The sequence below is a fragment of the Diceros bicornis genome, chromosome 2 (genome assembly GCF_020826845.1).
Source record: "Diceros bicornis minor isolate mBicDic1 chromosome 2, mDicBic1.mat.cur, whole genome shotgun sequence".
In the NCBI taxonomy this organism is placed as follows: domain Eukaryota; kingdom Metazoa; phylum Chordata; class Mammalia; order Perissodactyla; family Rhinocerotidae; genus Diceros; species Diceros bicornis.
In genome coordinates, this window is record NC_080741.1 from 92,439,730 (window position 1) to 92,464,475 (window position 24,746).

The following is a 24,746-nucleotide window of genomic DNA, read 5'->3' on the forward strand; positions in this document are numbered from 1 at the left end:
GCCACATTGCTGCAAGGATTAAATGGGCTGACCCATGGAAAAAATCACTAGCACAGAACTGAGGGATCTTCCCAGGCAGGAAAGCGCTATTTGATTTTCTTTAAACAGGGCCCATCCTCCAGTCCAAATTCATACACACACATGATTCATGAGCCTGAACTTGGGCAAACCCAGAAAAACCATCCTTTTTAATCAAATGCCTTGTAATTCAGTAGACCTCCACCGAGCAGCTATCATGTGCTAGGTACCAGGTGGGATGCAGAGATGAGCAAGCCTCAGTCGCTATTCTCAGAGCACTTACAGTTGGGGGGTGTTTTGTAGAGATCATGCTGAGAGAGGGACCTGCAGTGTGGGAGGGAGCACCGGGGAGGCAATGACCAGACTGCCCTGCTTCTGGACTCCCCAGGCACATGGGCTCTTCCCTGTGCTGCGTCTCATTAGAGCCTCTGTGTTGGGGTTGCTGGCTTGGTTCAGGGTGTGGGTGAGATGGTGTGAGGGAGGGGGATGTCTTTTCAGGGCTCCTCCTTCTCCAGCAGCCAGTGCCACCTGCTGCCCAATTACTGCTTCCAGAATCACGGAGGAGACCACAGACACCCATCTGCAGCCTCAGCTACGGGGAATGGCCTGGAGCAGAAACTGCACACTGCTTTTCAAGCACCATTGCAAGTGCTTTCGTGTGTACATGTGTTCTAATAAGTCACTCGGCTACAACAGTCCACGTCGGAGGTATCGTTGGTCTCATCTTTTGCAGATGAGGAAACAGAGGTTCAGAGAGGTCAGGCATACAACACAGCCTACCTTGGGCAGAGCCGGGCTCAGCTCCAGAACTCACAACACAGCCACTCCAGCCGCCTTGGTCCCCGCATGTCCTGCCCATTCACTTCACCGGCCTGGCCCTTGGGAGCCCAGCTCTCCAGGCTCGGACTTGCCCAGCCTTCATATGCAGAGATCTTCATTCTTGAGTGTCCAGTCGAGCCCTGAGTACGCACAGCACCCCAGGGGCCTTGCCAATGAGATCTGACTGCGTCTGAGTGTCCCAGGCAAGGCTGGGGTCCTCGGGTGGCCTTTCAATTTTTCCTTTTACCACTAATAGGAGAGAAATCAAGGCACTGAGAGTGCGACCTCACAGAGCTGTGAGTAGGAATTCTGATCCCAGCCCTCCCGCTCCTGGCCCGTTCCCTCATCTGTGAAACAAAGGCAACAATCGCTCTGCCTGCCTTGGAAGCGACTTGTAGAAATGAAATTAGGCAAAGTCGATGAAGACCCTCGGGAAGGGTGCCATGGAAGGCAGCCAGTTATTTATTATGCCCAAGCTGGTAACATGCGCATTTTAAAATTGCCACCAAAGGCTTATGAAGCCCCTCGCCTGCCATAACGAAGTTCTTTTTCCGGTTTGAGGAGGACCCTGGGCTGCTCCCCTAGCCTGTGTTCTCCCGGCATGCCCTGGCAGTTGGCACCGTCTCAGCCATTTATTTTTAGTTCTCGGTGGGCCGGCCATTTCCCAGTCACATGCTGTTTGAGCTCCCACTTCAGAAAGGCTCCAGCTCACAAAACAGAGACAATGCCCCCTCCCCCAGGCAGCCCCCATGGCGGCCTGAGGCACTCAGCGTGGGCCCAACAGAGCCATGTGGTCTCCCCCAGGGACACGTTTAAATGCAGCCAGCCCTGGCCCTACTTGTTTTAAAATTTCTCGGAGTAGCTCCTTTTTCTGGTCCTTCTACAGCCAGCGTTACTTTGAATGTTAATTTACAGACGGGCGGCAGCGGCAATTTCCAAGCCTGGGAGACACACAAGGACCTGGTCCCGGGAACCTGGAGTCCTAGCCCAAACCCGCCGTTTGCTGGCGGGAACTTGAAGCCCGCCCCTCCCGCGCCCCTAGAAGAGAAGACAGGCCTTTCTTGCAGGTTCGCTGTGGCCTGCCGCTTTGTCGGTGACCCATAAATGACTGTAATTATGATCATGATTTTAGCTTCAGTTATGAGTATGCATGTAATAGGCACCATTTGCCGACATGCTCCTCTGGGCCAGTCCAGCTCTGAGGGCTCTAAAGACGGTAACTCTCAGGAGCTCTACGTGTAGGTACATTGCCACCATCTGCACCTCACAGGTGAGGAAATGGGACCCCGGGGTTGGGTCCTCGCCCGTGCCTTGAGGCTGGGGAGTGGAGGAGCTGGGATCCGAACCCAGGCGGTCTCTCCAGAATCGGCCTCTCACCCTGGGCAGCAGTGTTAGGTCGCTCTCCTGCCCTTGGCCTCATCGTGAGCTGGAAGAGTCTGTGTGTCCCTAATACTGACTGGGGACAGATGCCTGATCCACCCGACTTGAATGTCTTTGGGAAAATACTCAGTATTTGCAGACAGGAAAAAAATAATCCAGGTGATTGTTCCCTAGCCGTGTGCAGGCTGTTTAAATTCAGAAGGTGTGTGGCGCGTGGCGGGGAGGAGCTGGCCTCACGGAGCGCGCTGCAGGGCACGTGCTCAGTCCTTGGCGGGCTGCTAGGCTTGCCTGCGCGGACACAGCAGCCAGGAACAGGCGTGCCGGAAAGAAACGGCTCCAGAGGGCCAGCGTCTCCACGGCGGGCCTGTCAGGCACAGCGAGGGCACCTGCTGGAACACCGGCCGAGCATGCTACAGAATGACGGCCGAAAGCATCAGCCCTCCCGACGCCACGAGGCCGTGCTGGAAACTAAAAACGCCTGGCCAGCACCCAGTCACTGTGGGAGCGTGGGCAACTCAAGCTCAAGGCCAGCTCCGACTCGGCCCGCACAGGGGACTCCAGGACACGCTGAAGGCCTCCAGGTGCCCGGCAGCGTGCCCTCGGCTTCCCAAGCGGCCTGCCTCGGCCAGGGCGGCCTGATCGGGGCCCCTGCCTGACCCCCGGGGGGACCCCTGCTGCCCAAGCACCAGGCCTGCCTGTTGCTGAGCGTGTCTAGACCCCGGCTGGTGTGGGCTTCCTCCTCTGCTCCGAGCTCTGCCATCACGCCCCGCCCTCTGTGGAGGCCCTTCCAGCTTCCCTCCTGCTGCCTCCCTACCCCTCTCTCCTTCCTAGTGCTCCCCCATCCTGCAACTCTCTCGAGATGGAACCCCTGCTGGAGGGGGAAGATGGACATTGTCGTCAGGGAGCTACTAAGCTTGTTTATTTCACAGTCATCACACCTCCTTCTCAGGGAGTGACCAGAATCTCAGCTGTGCTAGGGATACAGGAAAAAAAAAAAAAGACACAGTTCCAGTGCTGGAGCAGCTGAAAGTCCAGCAGGGGAAGCAAACATGTGAACAGACGACTAAAAATACACAGTGGGAGAAGCGCCACGCTCAAGTCAGGGAAAGATGCTCCAGGAGCACGGAGGGCTAGGAGGGAAGGAAAAGCTGCCGGAAGCTGTGAGCTGGGGCCGCACGCTGCGGTTGGCCAGCATCGGCAGGCCCCCATGCCATGGATCTGGGCAGCCCAGCCGCGGGCACAGCCATCGGTCCAGCGTCTGCACAAAGCTGCATGTTGGGAGATGGCTGATGCTCCCAGGGCCACTGTGGGCAATACTAAGATGTGTGAAGATGGTGATAGGAATGAATCCAGGAGCTGATTAACTCAACAGCAGCTAAGCCCTGCCTTGCAGCCCTGGTCTGGGCTGTCTGCACGGCTCTCTGCAGCAGCACATTGCCCCTCCTCCCCGAGTGGCTGGACGGTCATCTCCAAACTCCCGCCCACACTTGGTTACCAAGTTCCAGGCTTTGGCCACTCCGACCAGATTGTGGTTCCTCAACCACCCGTGTCGTGGACAGTGCAGGGAATCCATTGTGCCCTTCCCCCCATGTGACCCGGCCTTCCGCTTCTACAAAGCTCAGTATTCTCATCTTTAACGTGGGAGGACACCCCTATGGTGCTTGGCCTGGGACATGGAAGCTCGTTCCCCTGTCCTGCCCTAGCCTCTGCACCTTTGCCCGGGCCGTTCCCGGGGCCCAGGATGCCCTCTCTTCCACCCCGCTGTGTCTGGGACATCCCAGTTGTAGTTCAAGGCTCAGCTCACATGGGGCCTTCTCTGTAAGGACTTCTGGCACCCTCCCCTCTCTCCAATTTTCCTCCCTCCTGGCCATCTCGAATGCCACCCAGCTTCTCCTGGAGTTTGTAGTGTCACCCAGCCCCACCCTGATAACCTGTGCCTCGAGCAGGGGGAGGGCCCATCTGGGTTTGGACCTCCAGTCCTTGCACAGGGCCTCCCAGGTGGCCCCCACGCCTGTTTGCTGAGGTAACTGAATACTGCTCCCCCAGGCCAGATGTCCTCCCCTCTCTTCCCAGATGCAAGAACCCAGCTCCGACATGATGAGGGAGGGACTGGGGAAAACACACGTTCCCTTACGAACAGCTGGCCACGCAGCAGACTCCTTGGACTCAACGAAGCCCAAGGAGAAAGAGCAGCTCTGTGGCATTCGTGGGGGAAGCTGCCTGTGGGGGCAGAGAAGAGGGAGACTGGGCTGCAGGCCTGGAGTAGAAGGAAGGCCAGACAGCCTCCTGTCCCCTGTGTGCCCCTCCTCCGCCTCCCTGTCTGCAGAATGGGCATACGAATGTCTAGGCTCCAGATCTGCTGTGCGGCCAGGCGAGATGAAGGGTGGGGACTGCCCGGGAGAGTCCTGGCCCAGAGTGAGGGCTCAGAATGGTAACTGCGGAGGTGACTACTGGTGGGCAAGGGGAGGCGTGCATGTAGGGGTGCACACGAGCCCTCCTCCTCTGTATAATAAGTGTACCAACTTCAAGGGGGTCATGGGGTCAAACAAGGCAACGTTTGAAAAGCTGTTTTCGTGGACAGTCAGGGGTACAATTTTGTCGTCGTTAGTGCTGTCGAGTCAATTCTGACTCCTAGCAACCCTGTAAACAGCAGAGTGGAACCCTGCCCAGTCTTTGTGCGCCCTCCTCTCACCTCCCGGTGCTGTATCAGACAACGCTCCACTGCTACTCATAGGGTTTTCATGGCCCATTTTTTCGCAAGTGGGGGGCCAGGTCCTTCTTCCTCGTCTGTCTAGTCTGGAAGCTCCACTGAAACCTGTCCACCATGGGTCACCCTGCTGGTGTTTGAAATCCCGGTGACACAGCTTTCAGCATCACAGCAACACGCAGCCACCACAGTATAACCAACAGACAGATGGTGGGGTTCCCTGACCAGGAAATGAACCTGGGCCGTGGTGGTGAGAGCGCCTAATCTTAACCACTAGACCACCGGGGCTGGCCCAGGAGTACAATAAATATTAATAAATATTAATTAAATATAAATATCATCTCACCCTGTGAGAACTCATAAATACTCCATGAGATAAGTAATATTAACATCTACTTTTCGAATTTGGAAACCACACTAGTATGAATCTGCAACTGGTGTCAAACTCAGGTTTTTCCAAGGCCAATAAGTAGTCACCCCATCATAGCCAATATTTATGGGGTATTTACTGTGAGCCAGGCACTCTACATGGATTACCTCATGTAATCCTCCCACTAACTCTATGGAGTAGGTAGAGATTTTAATTCTTCTCTTGCCGTAGTTGAGAAAACTGAGGTTCAGAGAGGTTAGGTTAAGTTACCCAGGGTCACACAGGAAGTGAGTGGTTGAACTGACTCAAACCTGGGTCTTTCAGATGCCAAGTTCTATCTTTTTGCTCTACTTCCAAATATACCCTATGTATACGTTATAACTAGGTACATCTTTTATCAGTTTCTGAACCATGGCAAAGAGCATCCACGATGCCAAGAATTTCCTTCCCTAGAATCACTTGGCCTTTCTTTTTAACACAGCATCACATGTAAGTAATTTGACTTTTTTTCTCCTCCAACAAGTGACTCATTTGAACACTTCAGAAACTGCTCCTTTCACAGAAGTAGAGTGATGTCTGTTTTCTCCTTACCAGAAAACCTTAAATATTTCCATCTCGGGGACCATATGAATAATCTCAAATGGATGAACACTCCCTTGGGGTAAATTCCTTTTGAAAGACAACCAGGTGGCAAATTATCAGGCAACTCAAGCACCGAAACGAGAAAAGATGGCACTGGATTTCCGGAAGCATCCATGTGGTTCTCAAAGCCCGTTACACTAACTGGTGACTCAAGATTCAATTACACACTTGCCTATGGTCCTCAGAGGGACGGCCTGTTCTGTCACTTCAACACGGCCGAGTGAACGACATGCCTGGTCCACGTGTGGATGACTCAGTGCTCTGTGTGTCTTCCACAGCAATCACATTCTCAATTTCTCTTCAGTGAAATCACCAGCGGGTGAAAGACCAGAGATGACTCCAGCAGACACCACCAAGGGGAAACCCCCGGATGCTGATGAAGAGGCTGCTTCTGAGACCGTGACGCCCCGCAACAGCGGTCCCCTCGTGGCTGAATCGCTCTCGGATTAAATAAAATGAGAAGTGTGAGCAACTTGCTGCGGAAAAGATGGAAAGTCCACTTAATCAGAGGGAACTGAACATAAAAGTTTTTCTTCTTAAGGACTGTCTAACGTGTGGTGAAGAGAGAGGGGTCTGTGCGGGGGAGGCCAGCACGGCAGTTACTGAGCGCCTAGGTCATGCCAGCAACTACCACATTCATGTGGTCCTCACCACGTGGGTCCTCAACTCAGTCACAGGTGGGGAAACTGAGGCTCGGTGAGGTTTAGTGACTTGTCCAAGGTCACGAGTGTCATGTCCTGGGAAGACTGTCGCCATGAACACTCCCCAAGGTCGACTCCCTTTATCCCCATGCACACTCTCGCCAGAGCCCGTAATACAGCCTCCACTCACGTTCTCCTAGAGCATGTCTGTCTCCCTCGTTGCACTGAGGTTCTTGGAGGCAGTAACCGGGTCTGTGCACTTCCACATCCCCACACCCAGGACAGACCCAGCACACAGGAGGTCCTCACACAATATCTGTTATATGAGATACTGAATCTGTTTGTTGCAAATAGTATGTTTCCAATTTAACTACATCTACACTGCACTTTATTTAAAGTAAATTCCACACAAGAAACACCTGTGGGGACCCTGGCCCCCTTCTCCGTGGAATGTGCCCAATTGAATCTGAAAATCTGGGGTGGGGCGCCGCCCTCTGGGTTTCCACAGCCTTTCCGGACACGGATGCTGCTGGGGTTTGAGAACCCTGCCTTCTCTCATTTTATCCACAACCACCATGTAACCTCGTTATTATTATTACCATCCTCATTTTACAGATGAGCAAACTGGGGCTCATGGAAGTCTTTGTTTTATTCAAGGAAGAGGCAAGTGACCAAATAAACTCATGCCAGAGATTTGTATCCAAGAGGGAAGGTTTGGGTACACTAAATTACTGTGAATAAAGAAGGAGGAGGAGGAACGGACTGCAAGATCTCTGAGGGCTACGGGGGCAGCACTCCGACAGCCGGTGCCTTTGCAGGGAGTCCATGACTGAACACCCACGCCCACACTCAATGGGGGGCCCGTGGACTCTCCAAGCCTCAAAAGGCAACTCACTCTATTATTTTCACTCTCATACTTACTAAGGCAAGAAAAACTAACACATTTTTCAAACATTTCAAACAAAAATATATTCCTGTAACTGATAGCAGTCTATTTTAGAATAGATACAGCAAGAGACCTTGACTCAAATCTGTCTCCTGTGTGGAAAACACACAGGTATCTTCTTTTTTCCCCTGAGTTTCCTAAATACCCTTCTTCCGACTGCGCAGGCCCTGCCCCCAAGAGAAGCAGCATAACTGCCACCCACAAACCTTCCCTCAGAACTTCCTCTTCGCACATAGCCCAGCTCAGTGAAAAAACTCCCTTCAACACTTTCCCTCAAATATTTGCAGATAATTAATGCACTGTTAATCAGTTGAGAGTAGTTCTCGTATACTTTGTAAATAAAGAGGGAGCATCCCCGGCCCCAGCAAATGTATTTTTCAACGTGTCATGACACAGAGTTAGGAGGCTGCTTATGGGAAGGGCGGCCTTGCTCGCAGCCTTGTCACCCACTGTGGCGATGCCGCCTTCCAGGATGGAGCCAGCTTCACCCTCCCACGGCCACCACCGGCAGCACCTCCAGGTGCGTCTGGGGCGCCCGCCCTGCCTCCTCGCCCCTCTCGTGGTCACACCGCTGCTTCTGCCTGAGTAGAAGGCCAAGGGGTTTCCAGTGAGTCACCGCAAGCAGCTGGTGACCGAGGGACCGCCTGAACGGGAGCCCCGGCTTTCTCCGTGCTATGTTTGGAACGGCACAGAAAAGCCCGTCCTCCGGGGTTGCCACCCACTCAGACGTCCTGGCAGCTCCCCCGCTTCTGCCGGCTGCACCTCCCCCTCGCTGGGTCCTGCCGGGGCCCTGTCTTCTGACAGCTCCCAGAGTCTCCAGGTGGCCCTCCCCGCTTCCAACAACCACCCTATCACTCCTGCTTAAATTCCTCTGTGAGCTCCAAGTCCCCCGAGGGGCTCCCTACAGAGCCCTGAGCTTCGCAGCCAGAGGCTCGTCTGCTCCGTTCCTGCTGCAAAGCTTCAGGGTCCAGCTAAATCCTTGGGCCGGGATTTCTACCAGAACAGGACATAAGCATGTGGCAGCGTGTATCTGTTTTTTGCCTGTATGGTCTCCTCTGCCTGGGACGGTGGTTCTCAACCTGGCTGCACATTGGAATCACTCAGGGTGATTTTAAAAGTCTCAATGCCCTGGGCAGACCGAAGACTCCAAGTCTCCAGGGAGAGAGGACCCAGGCATCAGTATTTTTCAAGGCTCCCCGGTGATTTCAACCGGCAGCCAGGGCAAGAACCTCGGCTCTCAATGATCAGTGCCTCTCTCCCCTCCCTTTCTTCTCCTGGCACGCTCCTACTCACCCAAGACTCAGCCACCTTGCCAGCCCTCCAAGCACTAGGGAGGCCCGCGTACCTCTGAGGGGCTGTGCCCCACCTTGGCACACCCGAGTTATAAGCCTTGTGGCTCCTCTGCTCCGGCCTCATCCACATCACTTTCAGGTTCCACTGGACAGCTGCCCTGCCCCAACCTTGGCCACCAGACTCAGAGGTCCAGCGGCCACTCTGTTGGGTCCTCTCCACAAGGATGAGACTCAGCAGTGCCCTGCCAATGTGGACACTTTCATGTGGCTGTTCTACTGTTGAAATTGAAGACACTTCTGGTCTGATCTATTCTGGATCATAACTCCTTCATTCATTCAACAAACACTGGAGATGCCTCTACTCTCTGCTCAGTCCTGGGCTCCACAGAGCAGGTGAGGAGGTTGTGGGGGCAGAGCGAGGAGCTAGCACAGGACACAATAAGACACAGTCTCTGTCTGCCAGGAGCTTGCTGCCTCCATCACAGAAGAATAGTTGCCACACAGGAGAATAAATATTATCACGAAGCTGAGCACTTAAGATGGGCTGCTTAGCTTTTCTGGGGAAGACAGCACCCCACTGTTAGGACGACAGTCACCGTGTCCACATTTCTCCTTGTACAACACCTAATTCAGGCTGGTGCACAATTAGGCACTTTAACCACTACTTATTGATGATGCTAGTAATAACTTTCACATCAAAACTTTATGAAAGAATATAGGGATGGTGAGACAGAAGGTGACACTCTTACACCCAGAAAATATATAAAGTAGGAATGGTTGAGAAGTGCTGTCTCAAATAATAAACCTGGAGTATGGTGTGGCACAGGATGAGAGGCTACTGGCAATGTCCATTCTCTGCTTCTTTCTTACTCATAGGACCCTGTTTTGTTTGGATAGTTAAATTATACTCCCTGCCCCCCCCGCAGCTGGGGGTAGCCATGTGACGCAGAGCTGGCCAACAAGACGCAGCTGGAATCCGCCAGGGAGCCCTAAGGTTTGCTTTCCTGAATGAGCCCAGCCCCTTCGTCTGTGCTGCTTCCTGCACCTCCTTCCTGCCGCAGGCTCTGTGTGGCATGGGAGAAAAATGAACTTTTATTTGTGAAGCTCCGATGGTCAGGTTCTGTCACGTGCAGTCAAACCGGCCTCCGACTGGTGCGTGTGCTCTGGTGCAATGAGAATGGGCTCCCTTAGCTATACATCCTCAGAATCCTCCCCTCTAAAATGGGGCAATAACATTAATCATGATGAGGAATTACAGATGGTATACAAAAAGTGCCTACTCCAGGGCCTGGCATGCAGTCGGCACTCAATAAATGGCAGAATCATAATTCTCATTGCTGGCAAGCTGTTCATACCTAGGAGGTCATCCTGTAAAATTCTAAGGTTAAACCAGAAAACAAAGTTAAATGAGATACTGATTGAGCACTGCTCTGTGCAGGCCAGTCCCCCGGCGTGCTGAGGGACACGGCCAGACCGCCACAACCACGTTTCTCGAGATCTCTGTCTAAACTACGAAATCCTGTATCACAGTGGAACAACGACATTTAACTTCAAATCGAGGTAGCATCAGATGTATAGAAAGCCGTGTCTCTATAAACTGTGCTAATGGCACCACGTTGGGAGCTCTGTTCCTTTGTGAAGCACTTTCACGTCTGTGGTTTCATTCTGTCTCCACAGCAGCTCTGCAGGCCCGACCCGCCCCCCCCAACCCGGGCAGCAAGGCCCACTCGAGAGCCCAGCTCCCCTGACTCCCGGCCTCGGCTTCACTGGTCCCACTCAGAGCCTTGCAGTCCCTTGATCGGGTACTCAGCACACCAGCTGGTCTGCATCGTGGCCGGAGGGCGTCTGGGAAGGGCCGAGGGAAAGGGAAAAAGGCCCCCACTCTGCTGGGCCCTCTGTATGCATTATCTCACCACAATCCTCACTACATCACAGCATTTGGGAGATGACAGCCCATTTGGCAGACAAAAAAACTAGGGCTTGGAATGGTTACACTGGGTCCCCGAGATTGCACAGCTCAGAACTACAGTCGAGTGGGGCCTTGGACCCAGGTGTGTTTGTACCTGAGCCCTTTTGCTGTCTGAGATGAAGGTTCCAGCAGCAGGCCTTTGACCACACACACGAGTGCAGGATGACAACATGACTGAGATGGGGGAGGTTTGGGCCAGGACAGCACTGGAGGGGCTATAGGCCCTTGAGCAGGTGTTTTTAGCCCTGTGTTTGTGTGTGTGTGTGTGTGTCTGTGTCTGTGTGTGTGTGTCTGTGTGTGTGAGGAAGATCAGCCCTGAGCTAACATCTGTTGCCAATCCTCCTCTACTTTATATGGGACACCACCACAGCATGGCTTGATGAGCGGTGCGTAGGTCTGTGCCCGGGATCCAAACCCTCGAACCTGTGAACCCTGGGCCACCGAAGTGGAGCCTGTGAACTTAATCGCTATGTCACCGTTAGCCCTGTGTTTTTAATCCTACGTGTACCTCCAACTGGCCCAATAAACACCCTGACATTCTCCCATCTATGCTTTATTTAAATTTGAAGCTATGTTGGAAAGAATGATGTCTGCCTATGTCTCTGTGTGTGTTCACGCCTGGTATGAATACGGAATCATCAGTGATAAAGGAGGCCAGGCTTTAGAACCAGCAGTCCTGGGTTCAAATCCCTCCTTCTCCACTCACTCTCGCATTTCTCAGCAAGAAGGAAATAAAGCACAGATCATCACCAATATCTGCCTCTCCACCCTGCACAAGACCCCGCAACACAGCCACTCACCCACTTTTTCCTACTAAGTAAGGCACGGTCAGCTTTACCTATAGACAACGAAAGTCACACACATTGAACTGGGTTCGTTTCTGGAATAAAATACGCCCCTTAGGCACCTGCCAGAGAGATTACCAGTGAGTCACTGGAAGAAACCAATAGATGAAGTAACTTAACAGACAACAGGCTTCCAACTGCACTGAGAAGATCACGGAGCTGCACCTCTGCTTTAGATGTGATTCCGGAAACGTCAAAAGGGGGCTGCTGCTTTTCTCCCTTTCCTCTAAAAAAGAAGTCTTTTAAAATTGTTTTCCAAATTTCCACAGTCAGACAAAATGAATAAGGCAACAGGTACTTGCTCCCACAGATCTGGCCAAGGATATCTGATAAGAAGGTAATTGACGCCAAGAGTCAAATCAGAGACTTCTCTCAGGATGTCCCTATATCTCTCAGTTCAAAGATGAAGTGCAACACATTTTAATGGAGACGAAGGCAACAGAATAAAAATCATTCCTATCTTGGGCCTTCACATAAAATGAAAAGTGCCAAAGTTAATAATGACACAGTCCTCACAGAGAAAATCAAGATAATCCTCGAATGTTATTTCTCACGCAGTCTCACAATTATTACTGGCACCCTTTGCAAACCAGTAAAGAACATTACAACCACAAGAAGAAAGAATTTAGTCAATACTCTCAATTACAAGGATGCTTGCACATATCCGGCTTAAAAAGGGCTCTTGGTAAACCAGATTTTAGTGCTTTATGTAGAAAATGCCCTAGCAAGCTTTTTCTGCCCCGCATTAGCATCTCTCTGTACCCATACAGCTTTCCCTTCCCGTTACAAGGACTCCCAGGCCCCATCACTGCTCCCCGCTCCCTCTTCTCACAACATCACTTAATTACCTATTTTAAAATCAGATAAAACAGAAGCAACATTTCTGGATCTGGGCCAGGATAATAGATTTCTGCACTGAAGCTGTGGTGATTACCATGTTCAGTCACAGAGAACTCTTCTTTTAAAGACTGTTAGGCAAAAAAAAGGTCTAAGTTGGGAGCCTGCCCAGCCATGGAGAAAGTCCCAGAAACAAGGAACCTCACATTGACTTAGGCAACGAACACTGCATTTTGATAGTTATTGTGGATTTTATTACACAACAAAGAATCAAAGACTTGACCTGGGGACATGTGTGCATGCATGTATATGTGTGTATATGTGTGCATGTGTGAGGTGTCTGCGTTGGGGGTTCTCTTGTGAGCAAGGGCCTCCTGAGATGTTTACCATTCTCCTGGTCTGAAATGTTTTGTAAACTCCTCGTGGTCGTCCTGGGGTTTCAGCTGTATTGAGGACGCCACATCCCTCTGGAGTCCCTTGGGAGAAAACCAGAGCCCATTTTGTACAGAAAGCGCTTTGTAAATGGAAAAGAAGATTACTCTGCCTGGGGCAAATTCTTATGTAAACAGATTCCAACTGGATTTTTCAGTTGAGGTTTCTAACCAGCCTGTATTCAATCCCAGACACAACAGAAAGTGCTGGTCAGACATATTTTTTGTTTATATAACTACATTTTTTTTACTTAGAAACATCCCGTGGAGAAAGTCTTTTCCCAGTCTCACTGCAGGAATCAGAAGAGAATAGGAGGAAGAAGGACGGAGGTGAAAGGGACTAGAAAGAGGGCTCCCCAAATTGTCAGGCACCGGCCAGCAGCCTGGCCCCTGCCCTCCGGCAGCCCTGGGGGTACTCACCGTGGTCGTGGGCGAACACCAGCAGCTGCAGCCCCACCAGCATCTGAGCCAGCTCATCATAGCGGCCGCAGTGTTCCCCGGCTCCGTGGGACACAAAGACAAGGGCCCTGCAGGGACGAGAGGAGAGCCGGGTCAGGAAGGCGGCAGACCACGGAGGCTGCAGCTGGAGCAGTACGGGGCCTCATGGCATCAGCACCAAGTCAGAGACTAAGTCATGATCTAATGCCTTAGTGAGAGGGCTGGGCTTCAGGGTCGCACAAGATGGAGCCCAAATCCTGGCTCTCCTGTGAGCTGTCAGGCAAAGCACCCATCCCACGAAGCTTCATTCCTTCACCTGTAAAATAGTAGTAACAGTTAACTCCAGGGGAGTGGTGAGGGTCCCAGGCACTAATTTATGCCCAGGCACCAGGCACAGTGCTGGCACGTCCTCCATGGGTGATGGTTTCCGCCTAACGAGGCTACCCAGGGGGCCCAGACCTAGCCAATTAGGGCACTCTGTGGTCGAGGCCACAGTGATTGGCTCAGGGACAGGCATGTGACACAAGCCAAGCTGACCAGGTCCAATCAGAGGTGACCCCAGAGCTTTGGCCAAAGTAGCCAGAAGACATTTTCATTTTCCCGCCAGATGGGAGGTGCGGAAGCTGTTGGGCTAGAGTGGCCCCAGCCGTCCGGCCAAAACTGTGGATGAGTTTTCTCCAACAGAGGAGAGCCACGTGAAGGAGGGACACCAAGTCCTAAGTGTATTGTTTGAGCCCTGAATCCAGCTGGACCTGAATCCTGCTGCACCTGAAGCCCCCACCCTCGCCTTTTGTTGTATTGTTGAGGTCATTGGGCTTTCTGTCACTGGCAACAAGAAGAACCCTAACTGACATGCAGGTCTTCCCGTTTCTGAGAGCAATAATTGTACTTCTGTATCATTCTTCCACAGGCTACTGGCATTTGTATTATGTGTGCGCCTTTTATTCTGTTCCCCTCTTTCTCCATCTGGCAAACTCCTCCCCGTCCTTCAAGATCCAGCCTTAAGGTTCTCCTCCTCTGAGAAAGATGTTACAGCTTCCAAAAGGCTCTGCTAGGTCTCCTCTCTCCTCTGGGCTTCGGTAGCCCTTTTTAATCTCGCTGTCACTGCAGGGGCAACAGCTGCTTTCTGCCCACCTCCACCACTGGTTATAACCTTCTTGAGGACACACAGACTTCTCCCTCACTTTTTCTTCGGTGGCCAGCACCGTTTTGAACTCATGGTGGGCACTCCGCAAATGCTGTTTGAATGAATGAATGAATGAATGAAGACGAAGGTTGTAACGTTTGAAAATAAACAGCTATATTTCGCACCTAAGATCTGTGGAAAAGAAGCCTCAGGAGCTGGAAGCAGAGCTTGGCCAGGCACTTAGTCACCAGGAGACCCTTCCATGTGGCCCGGCCACTCTGGGACGCCAACAGCACCCATGCGCCAGGGCGCACACCGCCTCCACACGAGCCAGTCAGCCCAGCAGTGCGGGCTCCTGAGAGGGCCCTGAGATTCTTAAATGTACAATAGTCAAGATTCATATTCTTAGCATAAGACCCGTGGAGGCTGGAGTCCCCTTCAGGCAAGCAGCGACTGCTGTGAGCCACACCCACCCAACTTCTGCCAATAATGAGGAGGAGGAGGGCAATGACACAGCTGCCACTTCACTGAGCATTTACTATGCGACGGTTCCTCTGTTAACTCCACATTCAAGAGCTCTAGTCCTCATAATCATCGTACACTTTATCTTCCTTACAGCTGAGAGTGAAGATCAAAGACGTTAATTGCCTGTCACAGAGCAAGTCAGTAAAATGTAGATAAGAGCATGTCACCACTGGCTTTCAAGTCCCCAACGGGCCACCAGTGGGCTCTGAATATAAGCCATCCTGTCTCTTGCCTGCCTCGCCACTCCTGGCCACCTCCCCAGCGCACCTCCCCGGCCCCACGAGGGGCTTCCCGCCATTCTCCAGCAGCACCTGGTCCTTCCCACTGCGGGGCCTCTGGCCTTGCCAACCCTTCTCCCTGGAACTCTCTTCCCTAGATCCTCCACGGCTGCTCCTCGTGAACAGGTCTCAGGACAGACGTCACCGCGGAAAGGCCTCTCCTCCATCCCACCTCGGGTGGCCTCCCTCCCTCGGGCCTTTCTGACCTGCACTGGTCCCTCACCGCACATCAGAGTTTGCTGTTGTTTTGCTCATTCCCTTGCTTGCTTGGTTCCTGGCTCCCTCCTCCACTTCCAGGAAGTGGCCAGGAGCCTCGTCCACTTTGCTGCCGGCAGAACCCCAGACCTGCGCCCCAGGCTAGTGGCACTGAGCAGGGACCGGCAAACATGTGCTGCACGAATAAACGCCTTGTTCAAAAGCCTGTGTGCTTTCTACAGCTCCTCTCTACCGGGCTGTAGGGGCAGAGTGGCATCAGTATGTTTTGCCATGCCACACACTTTATTCTTTGAGCAGAATAGCACAAAGTACCAGCATTAACCTCTTTTTCCTTTGGCATCTGTCCTCCCCGCCTTCTTCCTAAAATTACAAGAGAAACATTTCATACCCTCTTCATTGCTCCGTGGAATGCCCAGCCACCTCTGCTTGATCAGAGGTCAATTTGGGCAGATTACACTTGCCCACCTGACCCTTCTGGGTTGGCTGATGGGATTTCTCTCAGCTACTGAGGAGCATGGCTGGAACCTCTGCATGGTCATCGTCTCTCATCTGCAGAGGGGGCTGCGCTTCCAGAAGGGCGGCTCAAGCACTTGAACACCCTTTGGGAATGTGGCAGCTGCTGTACTAATGCAGCCCACAGCTGATGCAGACAGGCAAGTGATCAGGCCGGGTCAGCCTCTCACTGTGGTCAGGGTCCAACTAACTCGGCCAAGGAGGAGGACTTCAGGGCGTCACTTAGCCTCCAAAGGAGTGGCACAAGGCACTGTCACTGTGCCTGGAATTGCCTGTTAATAGATTCCAACCCTGAGGCAATATGTAGAGAAATACTTGGCTGCTCCTCTGCAGAAATCTCTTCTAATCCAGTTCTGCCAGTTTTCAACTTTGGCTACACCTTGAAATCACCTGGAGAGCTCTCAAAAATGCTGAGGCTGGGCCCCAGCCCTTGAGGAACCTCAGGGTTTAATGGGTCTGGGGTGGGAAGAGCCCCTCAGCGGTTCTGATGTGCCGCCGAGGTGGAGAAGCACCTGCTCTCCTCACAGTGTGCAGCCTGGGCAACGACGCTGCTCAGAGGCCACACAGAACTCACCACCGGCGAGAGGGCAGCCATTGCGGCGGGGAGACTTACAGCCACTTTGGGGCCACTCTTCTCCCTGAGGGACACGCTGGGGAAACCACGGGCTACAGCTGTGGAGATGCTGAGGCTCCCGGAGCTTGCTGCTGCCATCCCTTTGGAAACAAAGCAGACTGACGTGCCGCCCTTCCCCGCACAGGAGGGGCAGCAGCTGCAGACTCAGCCCCTCTCCGCCCAGACCCAGGTCGGGCATCTCAGCAGACATACACTCTGACAACTGGCCTCACTCTGGTCTTAAGCCGGTTGCTGCCATGAGTGGGGCTCTCCTTAGTGCCTGGATTCAGCTATCGCCTGGACCCCAATTCTGATCACCAGTTTCCCTCCCCTTCCCTATACTTACTAGCCCCCTGGACCTGAGTGTTTTGTGGAATCATCTGGCAAAGTGAAAATCAAATCGTGTTACCTCTGCGTTAAACCCTTCGAGACTTCCCGCTGCAACAGGACAAAGCCTGCCGCCTCTGTGGTGATCTCCTGCCTCCTCCTCCCCAGGGCCGTGGCCTCCTCCCCGATGCTCAGATGTGCCAGTCGGAGTGTGCTGGTAAATGCTGAACAACTGCTAGGGGGAGGGGGTGATCCTGATTTGTAGCGTTTGCCAGTTTCCCTGGTGTAAATGTTCTCAGCACGGCTGATTGCAAGTTATTAACGTGACGTCACGGAGCACGGAGTTGAGAAAAGGTGTGCAGATCAGCTCTGTGAGCCAGTCCCAGCCAGCTCAGCACATGCCTGACCAGCCTGTTCCCACCTCGGGGCCTCTGCCCCTGCTAAGGCCTTTGCTGGGGACCCCCTCACTTTGCGTGCTGGCTCTGACTGTCGTTCGGCTTTCAGGCCTTTTCTGGCCACTTAGCTGAAGCGTCTCCGCAGCAGTGGTCACTGTCTGAAATTTGTATCCATCTCTATATTTTCTTGCCTCCTCTCGAATGCACTCCACGAGGGCAGAGGTCTCACCTGCCTCACTTACTACTATATTCACCGCTGAGAAAAAGGCTGGTGCATAGTGGGAGCTTAGTAAGGATTTGTTGATGGACTATATGGCCCCTGGGGCCTGGATCCCTCTGCCCACTGCAGGCCCCAGGCTCGGCGCTCAGGGCCAGAGGCAGAGGCCTCAAGAAGCCGCTGACATTGGGGTTTTCCATTGCTTTGTCCCCCTACCTCGCCTTGTCAGACCTTCCTCCCTCCCTCCCTCCCTCCCCACACACTTGCCGTAGGCGAAGCCACAGTCTAAACCTGAAGCCGGGCTGTCCCCAGCTCCCTCCGCTCCTCGGTCGCTGGGCCCACCGCCAGGTCCTCACCCTCCACCTCCCCCACCCTGTTGCCATGAACACATGCAGCATGTCCCGAGCTGTGTGTGTTTACGGTGTCTCTCTGGGGAAGGGGAAACCCCCAGCACGGGGCTTCCTGATGGGACTTCCACATTCACCACTGGACCTGGTCACCACTTGGAACTTCTCCTTTGGGGTTTCCCAAGACACTGTGATTACATTTCTGCCCTGAAAACCCACAGCACTAAGGAACCACAACATTGAGAACACAAACACCGCCATTGCTGGGAGGCTGTGAACAGAGAGCAAACTCTGAAGCCAGACAACTTGGTTTGATTCCCAGCGTCACCATGCGTGACCCTGGGCAAGTTACCTGGCTACTCTGAGCCTGCACTCACAGGATGGCGGCAGGGTGGTCCTTCGACTCTGCTTGTCCAGAAATATTGACTCCAGGCTTAGCACGTGCCAGGCCCCGGGAACACAGAGATGGACAAACAGCATTGTCCCAGCCCTCACACGGCTGACAGTCTAGCAGGAAAGACAGACACTCAGCAGAGAACACACCTGTACGTGTGTATTGTGAGAAGGGCCATGAACACCAAGAGAGGGGACGGCCAGGAGCCTTATTTGGATGGGAGGGAGTGGCCAGGGAAGGCCTCTCAGTGTGTTTACGCCGAGAACCGCAGGCTGAGAAAGACATGAGTCATGGGCACAGATGACAGCTGTCCGGGTGCAGGGTCCCGCCCAGGCCAACACAGGTGTGCCTGTCCCAGGCACAGACGGAAGGCCTTGGAGGTGAGGCAGCCAGAGCCTGCAGGGCCTGGGGGTGGCAGGGGCTGGGGATTTCTCTGCACAGACGATGGTACTGAGGAGAGCAGTGACCTGCTCAGACTGTTTGAAGCTTGCCTGGCCGCTGTCGACAACGGAGTGGGGAGACAGGAGATGATGTTTGTCAAAGAACCTGCACAGGCAAGCGCTTCGCAGGTACCAAGGGAAGCGGTTCCCTCCCTCCCTTGGCATTCTACAATCTCAACAAAGAACAGCAGTAGAAAATTAGCAGGGCCATTTATGCAGACAAGGCAGTACCCACAGGGGCAGAAATTAGGTTGCAGAGGAGGCTGGTGAAGATCTTTTTCCTGGAATTTCTTCAACGGCTGCAGCCAGTAGGGAGCCAGTCATTCCGGGAGAAGGCGCTGACTGTCAGGGGGAGGCCCAGCCCAGGAGCAGATGGCCTGCCTGGCATCCAGCCCCGGGAGGTGGGGCAGCTCCCAATAAAGCATATGCAACCCTTGAGATGAACACACTGCAGAACTTCTCAGAATTTATAAGCCTGGCTGGCATATCCATGCCCAGGTTTGACGAAGTAGAATTTCCCCTCCATCAAAAAATTAATTCTCCCTTCACATCCTTTGCTTATTTGTTGTTTAAGTGATTAACCTCTCTGGGTCTCGGTTTGCTCACCTGTAAAATAGGGATAATCCTAACACCACCAGCCTCCGAGGGCATTGTGAGTGACTGAGAAAATGCGTTTGGAACACTCTGGGTCTTGCCCCACAGAGAAAGCACTGTGACTGTCCACTGTGGGGCGGTTTTCTCTGATGCACAGACAGATGGTCCACTGCAGTCTGGAGGCCTGAGTTTATGCTCTGGTCCTCCCGTGAGCTGGTTCTTGGATCTGAACAGTCCCCGGTGTTCCTGAGACACTGGCACCTCCTCACCGGGGTTTTAGATGAAATGAGAGAATATACAAGAAAGTGTGCTGAAGGGCCCTGCAGCTCAGGACTGAGGCCTCTGCCTTTCCAGTCATCCGCTCTGCCTCGCTCACTGCCCGGACGGCAAGGCCCACTCGTGGATCCACACTGTGCAGGGTCCCCTGGAAGGATGGGCGGGAAATAGGCCGGCATCCACCAGTGCCTTGAAAGACAGAGACCAGTGCTGGGATGAAAAGAATTCACTCCTCCAAAGAGGCCCTCACTGTTTCCTAGAGGACTTGGGACTTGGCTGGGACCTGCTCCCACCTCTACCCGCACATCTGTAGAGCAGAGATCACAAGGCCGTCGGGAAAATTAAATGAGCATGGCCTGGCACCAAGCAGGAAACAGTGGTCTCCTTCCTGCCTGCCCTTTTCCCAGCAGTGCCAGCCTTCATCTAAGGAGGAGCTGAATGCCCAACTGAAGAAATGTCCTGTCATTTTATTATGAAAAATTCAGAAAACTAACGATTTGTTGGAGGAAACTAATGGTCACAGGGGCACAGTGGACGTTCCTACCTGTAGGCAGCAGCTCAGGTGGCGAGGTGGGGTCATCTGACCCGGGTTGGGGAAGGACCCTGATGGTGTCCTCAAATGAAGGGGGCGGGAGGGTGTAGCCCGCCTCTTCCAGGGCAGTATGTGCTGTTGCATCTTGCTTATTTCCAAGGCATCCCACTCAGGCAGCTGGATGGCTCGCTTCCTCATCCACATCCACCAGGCTCCTTACTGCCAGATTTCATGACTTTAAAATTTAAATTCGGGGCCGGCCCGGTGGCGCAAGCGGTTAGGTGCGCGCGCTCCGCTGCGGCGGCCCGGGGTTCGCTGGTTCGGATCCCGGGCGCGCACCGACGCACTGCTTGGTAAGCCATGCTGTGGCGGCGTCCCATATAAAGTGGAGGAAGATAGGCACCGACGTTAGCCCAGGGCTGTCTTCCTCAGCGAAAAAAAGAGGAGGATTGGCGGATGTTAGCTCAGGGCTGATCTCCTCACAAAAAAAAAAAAAAAAAAAAAAATTTAAATTCACCCGGCACGTCTGTCACGGGGCCTGTGAGTGGGACTGTGGGGCTGAGTTGGACCCCTTTCCCATAACTAAAGCAGGAACATGATTGGCTCTGCTGGAATCCACATTTAACTGTTTCCCCTCCTCTTTCAGAGTTCCAGGAGCATTTTGTTCCTCTCTCTCCCTGGCCCAGCTCCCGCAGCACAGACAGCATGTGGCGGGGATGGAAATAGAACAAAGCCCGTGGAGGGGTCTAAAATTTCACAGAGGGAACTAGAAATAGACTTCTCATTTGTAAAACAGATCAATAATGCCTATCTCCCAGGGTCTTTGCGAGGACTGATTGAGAGAATTTATGGAAAATAACCCAGCAGGATGCTTGGTGCAGAGTCAGGCATTACATAACAGCCAACGCTAACAGCTGATATTTAGTTAGGACAGATACTGGTCCAAGTGTGTTATGTGCTAACTCATTCAACCCTCACGACAACCTCACAAGGGAGGATAGCTATTTTCTCCATTTTACGGATGAGAAAAGTGAGAGGCTCAACAGCTCGCCTGAGGTCACACAGCGAGTAGGTTTGGAACTCAGCAGAACTTGAACCCAGCCTGGCTGGCTCTCCAGACTACACCCCTGACCACAGAGTGGTTATATAATAAGAGGAAGATTCCATGTAACTATGTCACTGTGTGTGGTCAAGGGGTGTCCCGAAGCCCCCTCGCCCTGACCAGCTTATCACTCTGGCCTCCTGCCCCAGCCCACTCCTTCTCCCACCCCAGACCCCAATCAAAGAACGACATCGGCACGTCGCCTCTAGTTCCTCAACACGCCGCCTCTTCCCATGCCCCGCGATTTGGCACAGATTCGACTCTTCTCCTCGACGAGGTCTTTCCCAGCTTCCAGGCTGAGTTAGCTGCTCCCTCCTGGAGCCCTGTAACACTTGGTTCCCATCTCTCTATCCAGTACCCACCATAATCTGTTGTAAGTAGACCACGAGTTCTCTGAGGACAAGGACCATGTTTTACTTATTTGTCCTGCTGTCCTGTCCTTAGCAGCTAGCAAAACTTCTGCTCCATAAATGCTGAATGAATGAATGAATGAATGAATGAATGAATTGGCTGAGAGAAGACAGAGACAACGGTGGGCTGGAACAGTCAAGAGAGAATTCCTGGAGGCCTATAGACCACTCCCGCAGCCCCTCCAGCTATTCTGAAAGCACCTAATTCCCCTATTAAATCCCCTTTCACTCTGCCTGGCTAGCGAGGCTTCTGCTGTCTGTCACTGACACCGAACGTCCAACGAGAGGTCGGGACTGCTTTGGGCCCATAGGAAGTGGAGAGCGAGGACGGGGAGGAGGACCGGTAAAGGGCAGTCAAGGCGACTGAGGAGGTGGGTGGGGAGCTCTGAGGAATCGGGGTGGCTGGAGGAGGGAGGACACTTGACACGAGAGGGAGCAGAGCTCAGCTGTGGGGAAGAGGAGACAGAGGGCAGAGCCCCAGGTGCAGGAACAGAACTGCTGATTACATCCTCCAGGGTTCGCAGGTGCCATGGCTTCTGGGCTAGGATGTGACAAGGCAGAGGGACACATCTACAGCTGGAAGGGAAATGCAAGATCCAGAAACACAACAGGAATTACACTAATCATCTCTGAACCCCAACCCAATCTTAGGTTTTTTTAAAAGGCAGATCTTCAATGGAGGCATTTTCCAAGGAGAAAACAAAATTAAAACCAATTTTTAAAAGGTCACGGTGAAAGTTGCCTTAAGCATTCTTTCATTTAATACACCTCTCAAGATGTGCACAACCCAAACCCAGAACAGCTTTGCATCCAGCATATTTTACCTCAAATGTTGCTGTCCACCCCCAGATATATATATATATATATATATATATATATACATATTTTTTTTTTTTTTTTTTTTGCTAGGAAGATTCACCCTGAGCTAACATCTGTGCCCATCTTCCTCTATTTTGTATGTGGGTCGCCACCACAGCATGGCTGATGAGTGGTGTAGGTCTGCACCAGGGATCCGAACCTGCAAACCTGGACCACCAAAGCAGAGTGTGCCGAACTTAGCCACTACGCCACCAGGCCAGCCCTATATTGTTTTTATTATCATAAAAAACACTATAAAAGAGAAGACTTTGGCTAAGCCAAGATAAGACATTCAGTAAAGATCATTAAAAGTAGATCAGCCGACAATGACCCTGATTAACGACAACAGTGCTGACACGTTGCACAGCAGCACCCGGGGGGCCGGCCCTAGGGTCACTTGCTGGGCTGGAATCAGGGTCTGCCCCTCACCAGCCACAGGCCTCGGACCAGTGTCTCAGTTTCCTTATCTGTAGAATGGGCACCAGTCGCAGTACCTCCCACTGCGAGTCACGAGGATGGGTCAGTAATGTGAAGACCTGAGTTCATCGCCTAGCAGCTGGTGAGTGCTCAACCCACGTGAGCTAATGTTACCTTGCCAGGCGTGAGCTAAGTGTTACTATTTTATGCCATTTTACAAATTTAAGACACAGGCACAGAGATGTTAAATATTCAGACAAAATCACACACGTGCCAAGTTCTGAAGGAGGGAAATTTGGTTCAAGGACCCTCCTTTTTAACCAGTACATTAAATTTGGATGATCTCATAGGAGAGGGAAATTGGCACGCAGGGCTCTTTGTGTTCCCGAGGGGTGAGAGGGAGGGATGATGGACTGTGAATAGCTCCTGTGTGGGACGAGGTCTTCACAGAGGGCATCAGTCACCGTCCCATTAGCTAGAGATTATCTACGGAAGGTCCGCTTCTATTCTACAATCCTGAAATGAATGCACTGACTCATTCATTCATTCATCACTGATTGAATGAGTGATTTACTAGACTTACCACATGTCAAGGCATCTAAAGTTCCCATCCCACCCCTTCCTGCAGCTTCTTGCCACCCCCCAGAGTGAATGCCTGGCCTTCTAGTTCAGTGTCCCTAACTCAGTCCCACACCTGTCTGCCTGCCCGCTTCTTGTAGGACCCTGGTCTAGGAGCCTGGACTCCTTCTCCCATATGTGCTCCCTCCACTGCCCATTACCCCTGGACCCACCATGGGTATGAGAGCAGCTGCCTCCACTCTGATGTGATCCAGGGTTTACCCAGCCCGGCTGGATGAGGCCCTGGTCCTCCATGCTGCCCGCTCCTCCCTTCCCCACTGGAGAGCACTGCTGGGTCCCCAAAGTGCACGCTTAGGGCGTGGCCAGCCATGCACCTGGTGAGGCACACGTGCCCCCTCTCCCAGACCACAATGCTCCCAGAAATAGAAGACAAGGAAGACAGGCGCCAGCGAAGGCCCCCGAGCCTTCTCCCACATTCGCCATGTTCTGAGCTTTACCTGTCATTGTGAGCTGCTTCCAGATCATTTGAAAGCTCATCCTGCACACCCTCCTGCCCCAGGTGCTAGACAGCCACCCTTCTCTTTTTCTTGTTTGTCTGCGAGCCCCATATTTTAAAGCACTCTGGGAAGAATCTGCAGCCCCCAGGGTAGCCACGGCCCAGCCACAGTCCAGATTTCACATCCTAATTATTCCACACAGTTGCAGTGGGTTATTTTCGTATTTATGCTGAAGTATCTGTGCATCTCTTAGCTACCCCATTACGCAAAAACGGAGAAATTCTTATTTGTTGAGGTAGGTGCTTTACACACGTTATGCTGTTGAATGAGCTGCTTGATTATCCCACCCCCAGCCTCCTCCCAGGACCAGGACCAGGACACTCAAAGCCAGTATTCCCAATACTGAACTCCTGAGGCTGGGCGTTTCTCCCTCACCTTTCATGGAAATTCTTCCTACCGCAACTGGCTCCATTTGCTTTTGTTCTGTCCTCGTGGGAAGGAGAAGTACAGGTCCCTCTCCTTTAACATGCCCCATGCCAGCCCCTGGAGGCCGCTCACTAGGCCCAAATCTATGTATCTAGATCTCTCTCTATGCAGACCTATAACCATTGATCTGACTTTAAGATGCTTGTGTTAAATCAACTCATTCACTTCATTTTTATCTCACAGACGAATGATACAACAGAAAAACATGGCTGCGGTCCATAAACATGTATCTATAAGATTTGAGGGAAAGGGATTAGAGAAAACCTGGA

General features: G+C 52.6%; 1 protein-coding gene across 1 annotated transcript in view; it reads right to left on the reverse strand.

Moving 5' to 3' along the window:
• MGLL (monoglyceride lipase) overlaps positions 1-24,746 on the reverse strand; it is a 113,268-nt gene that overhangs the window by 60,318 nt on the left and 28,204 nt on the right. Inside the window, exon 2 of the mRNA XM_058566905.1 lies at positions 13,318-13,424. Coding sequence (XP_058422888.1) covers positions 13,318-13,424 — 107 coding nt within the window. The remainder of the gene's footprint in view (positions 1-13,317; positions 13,425-24,746) is intronic.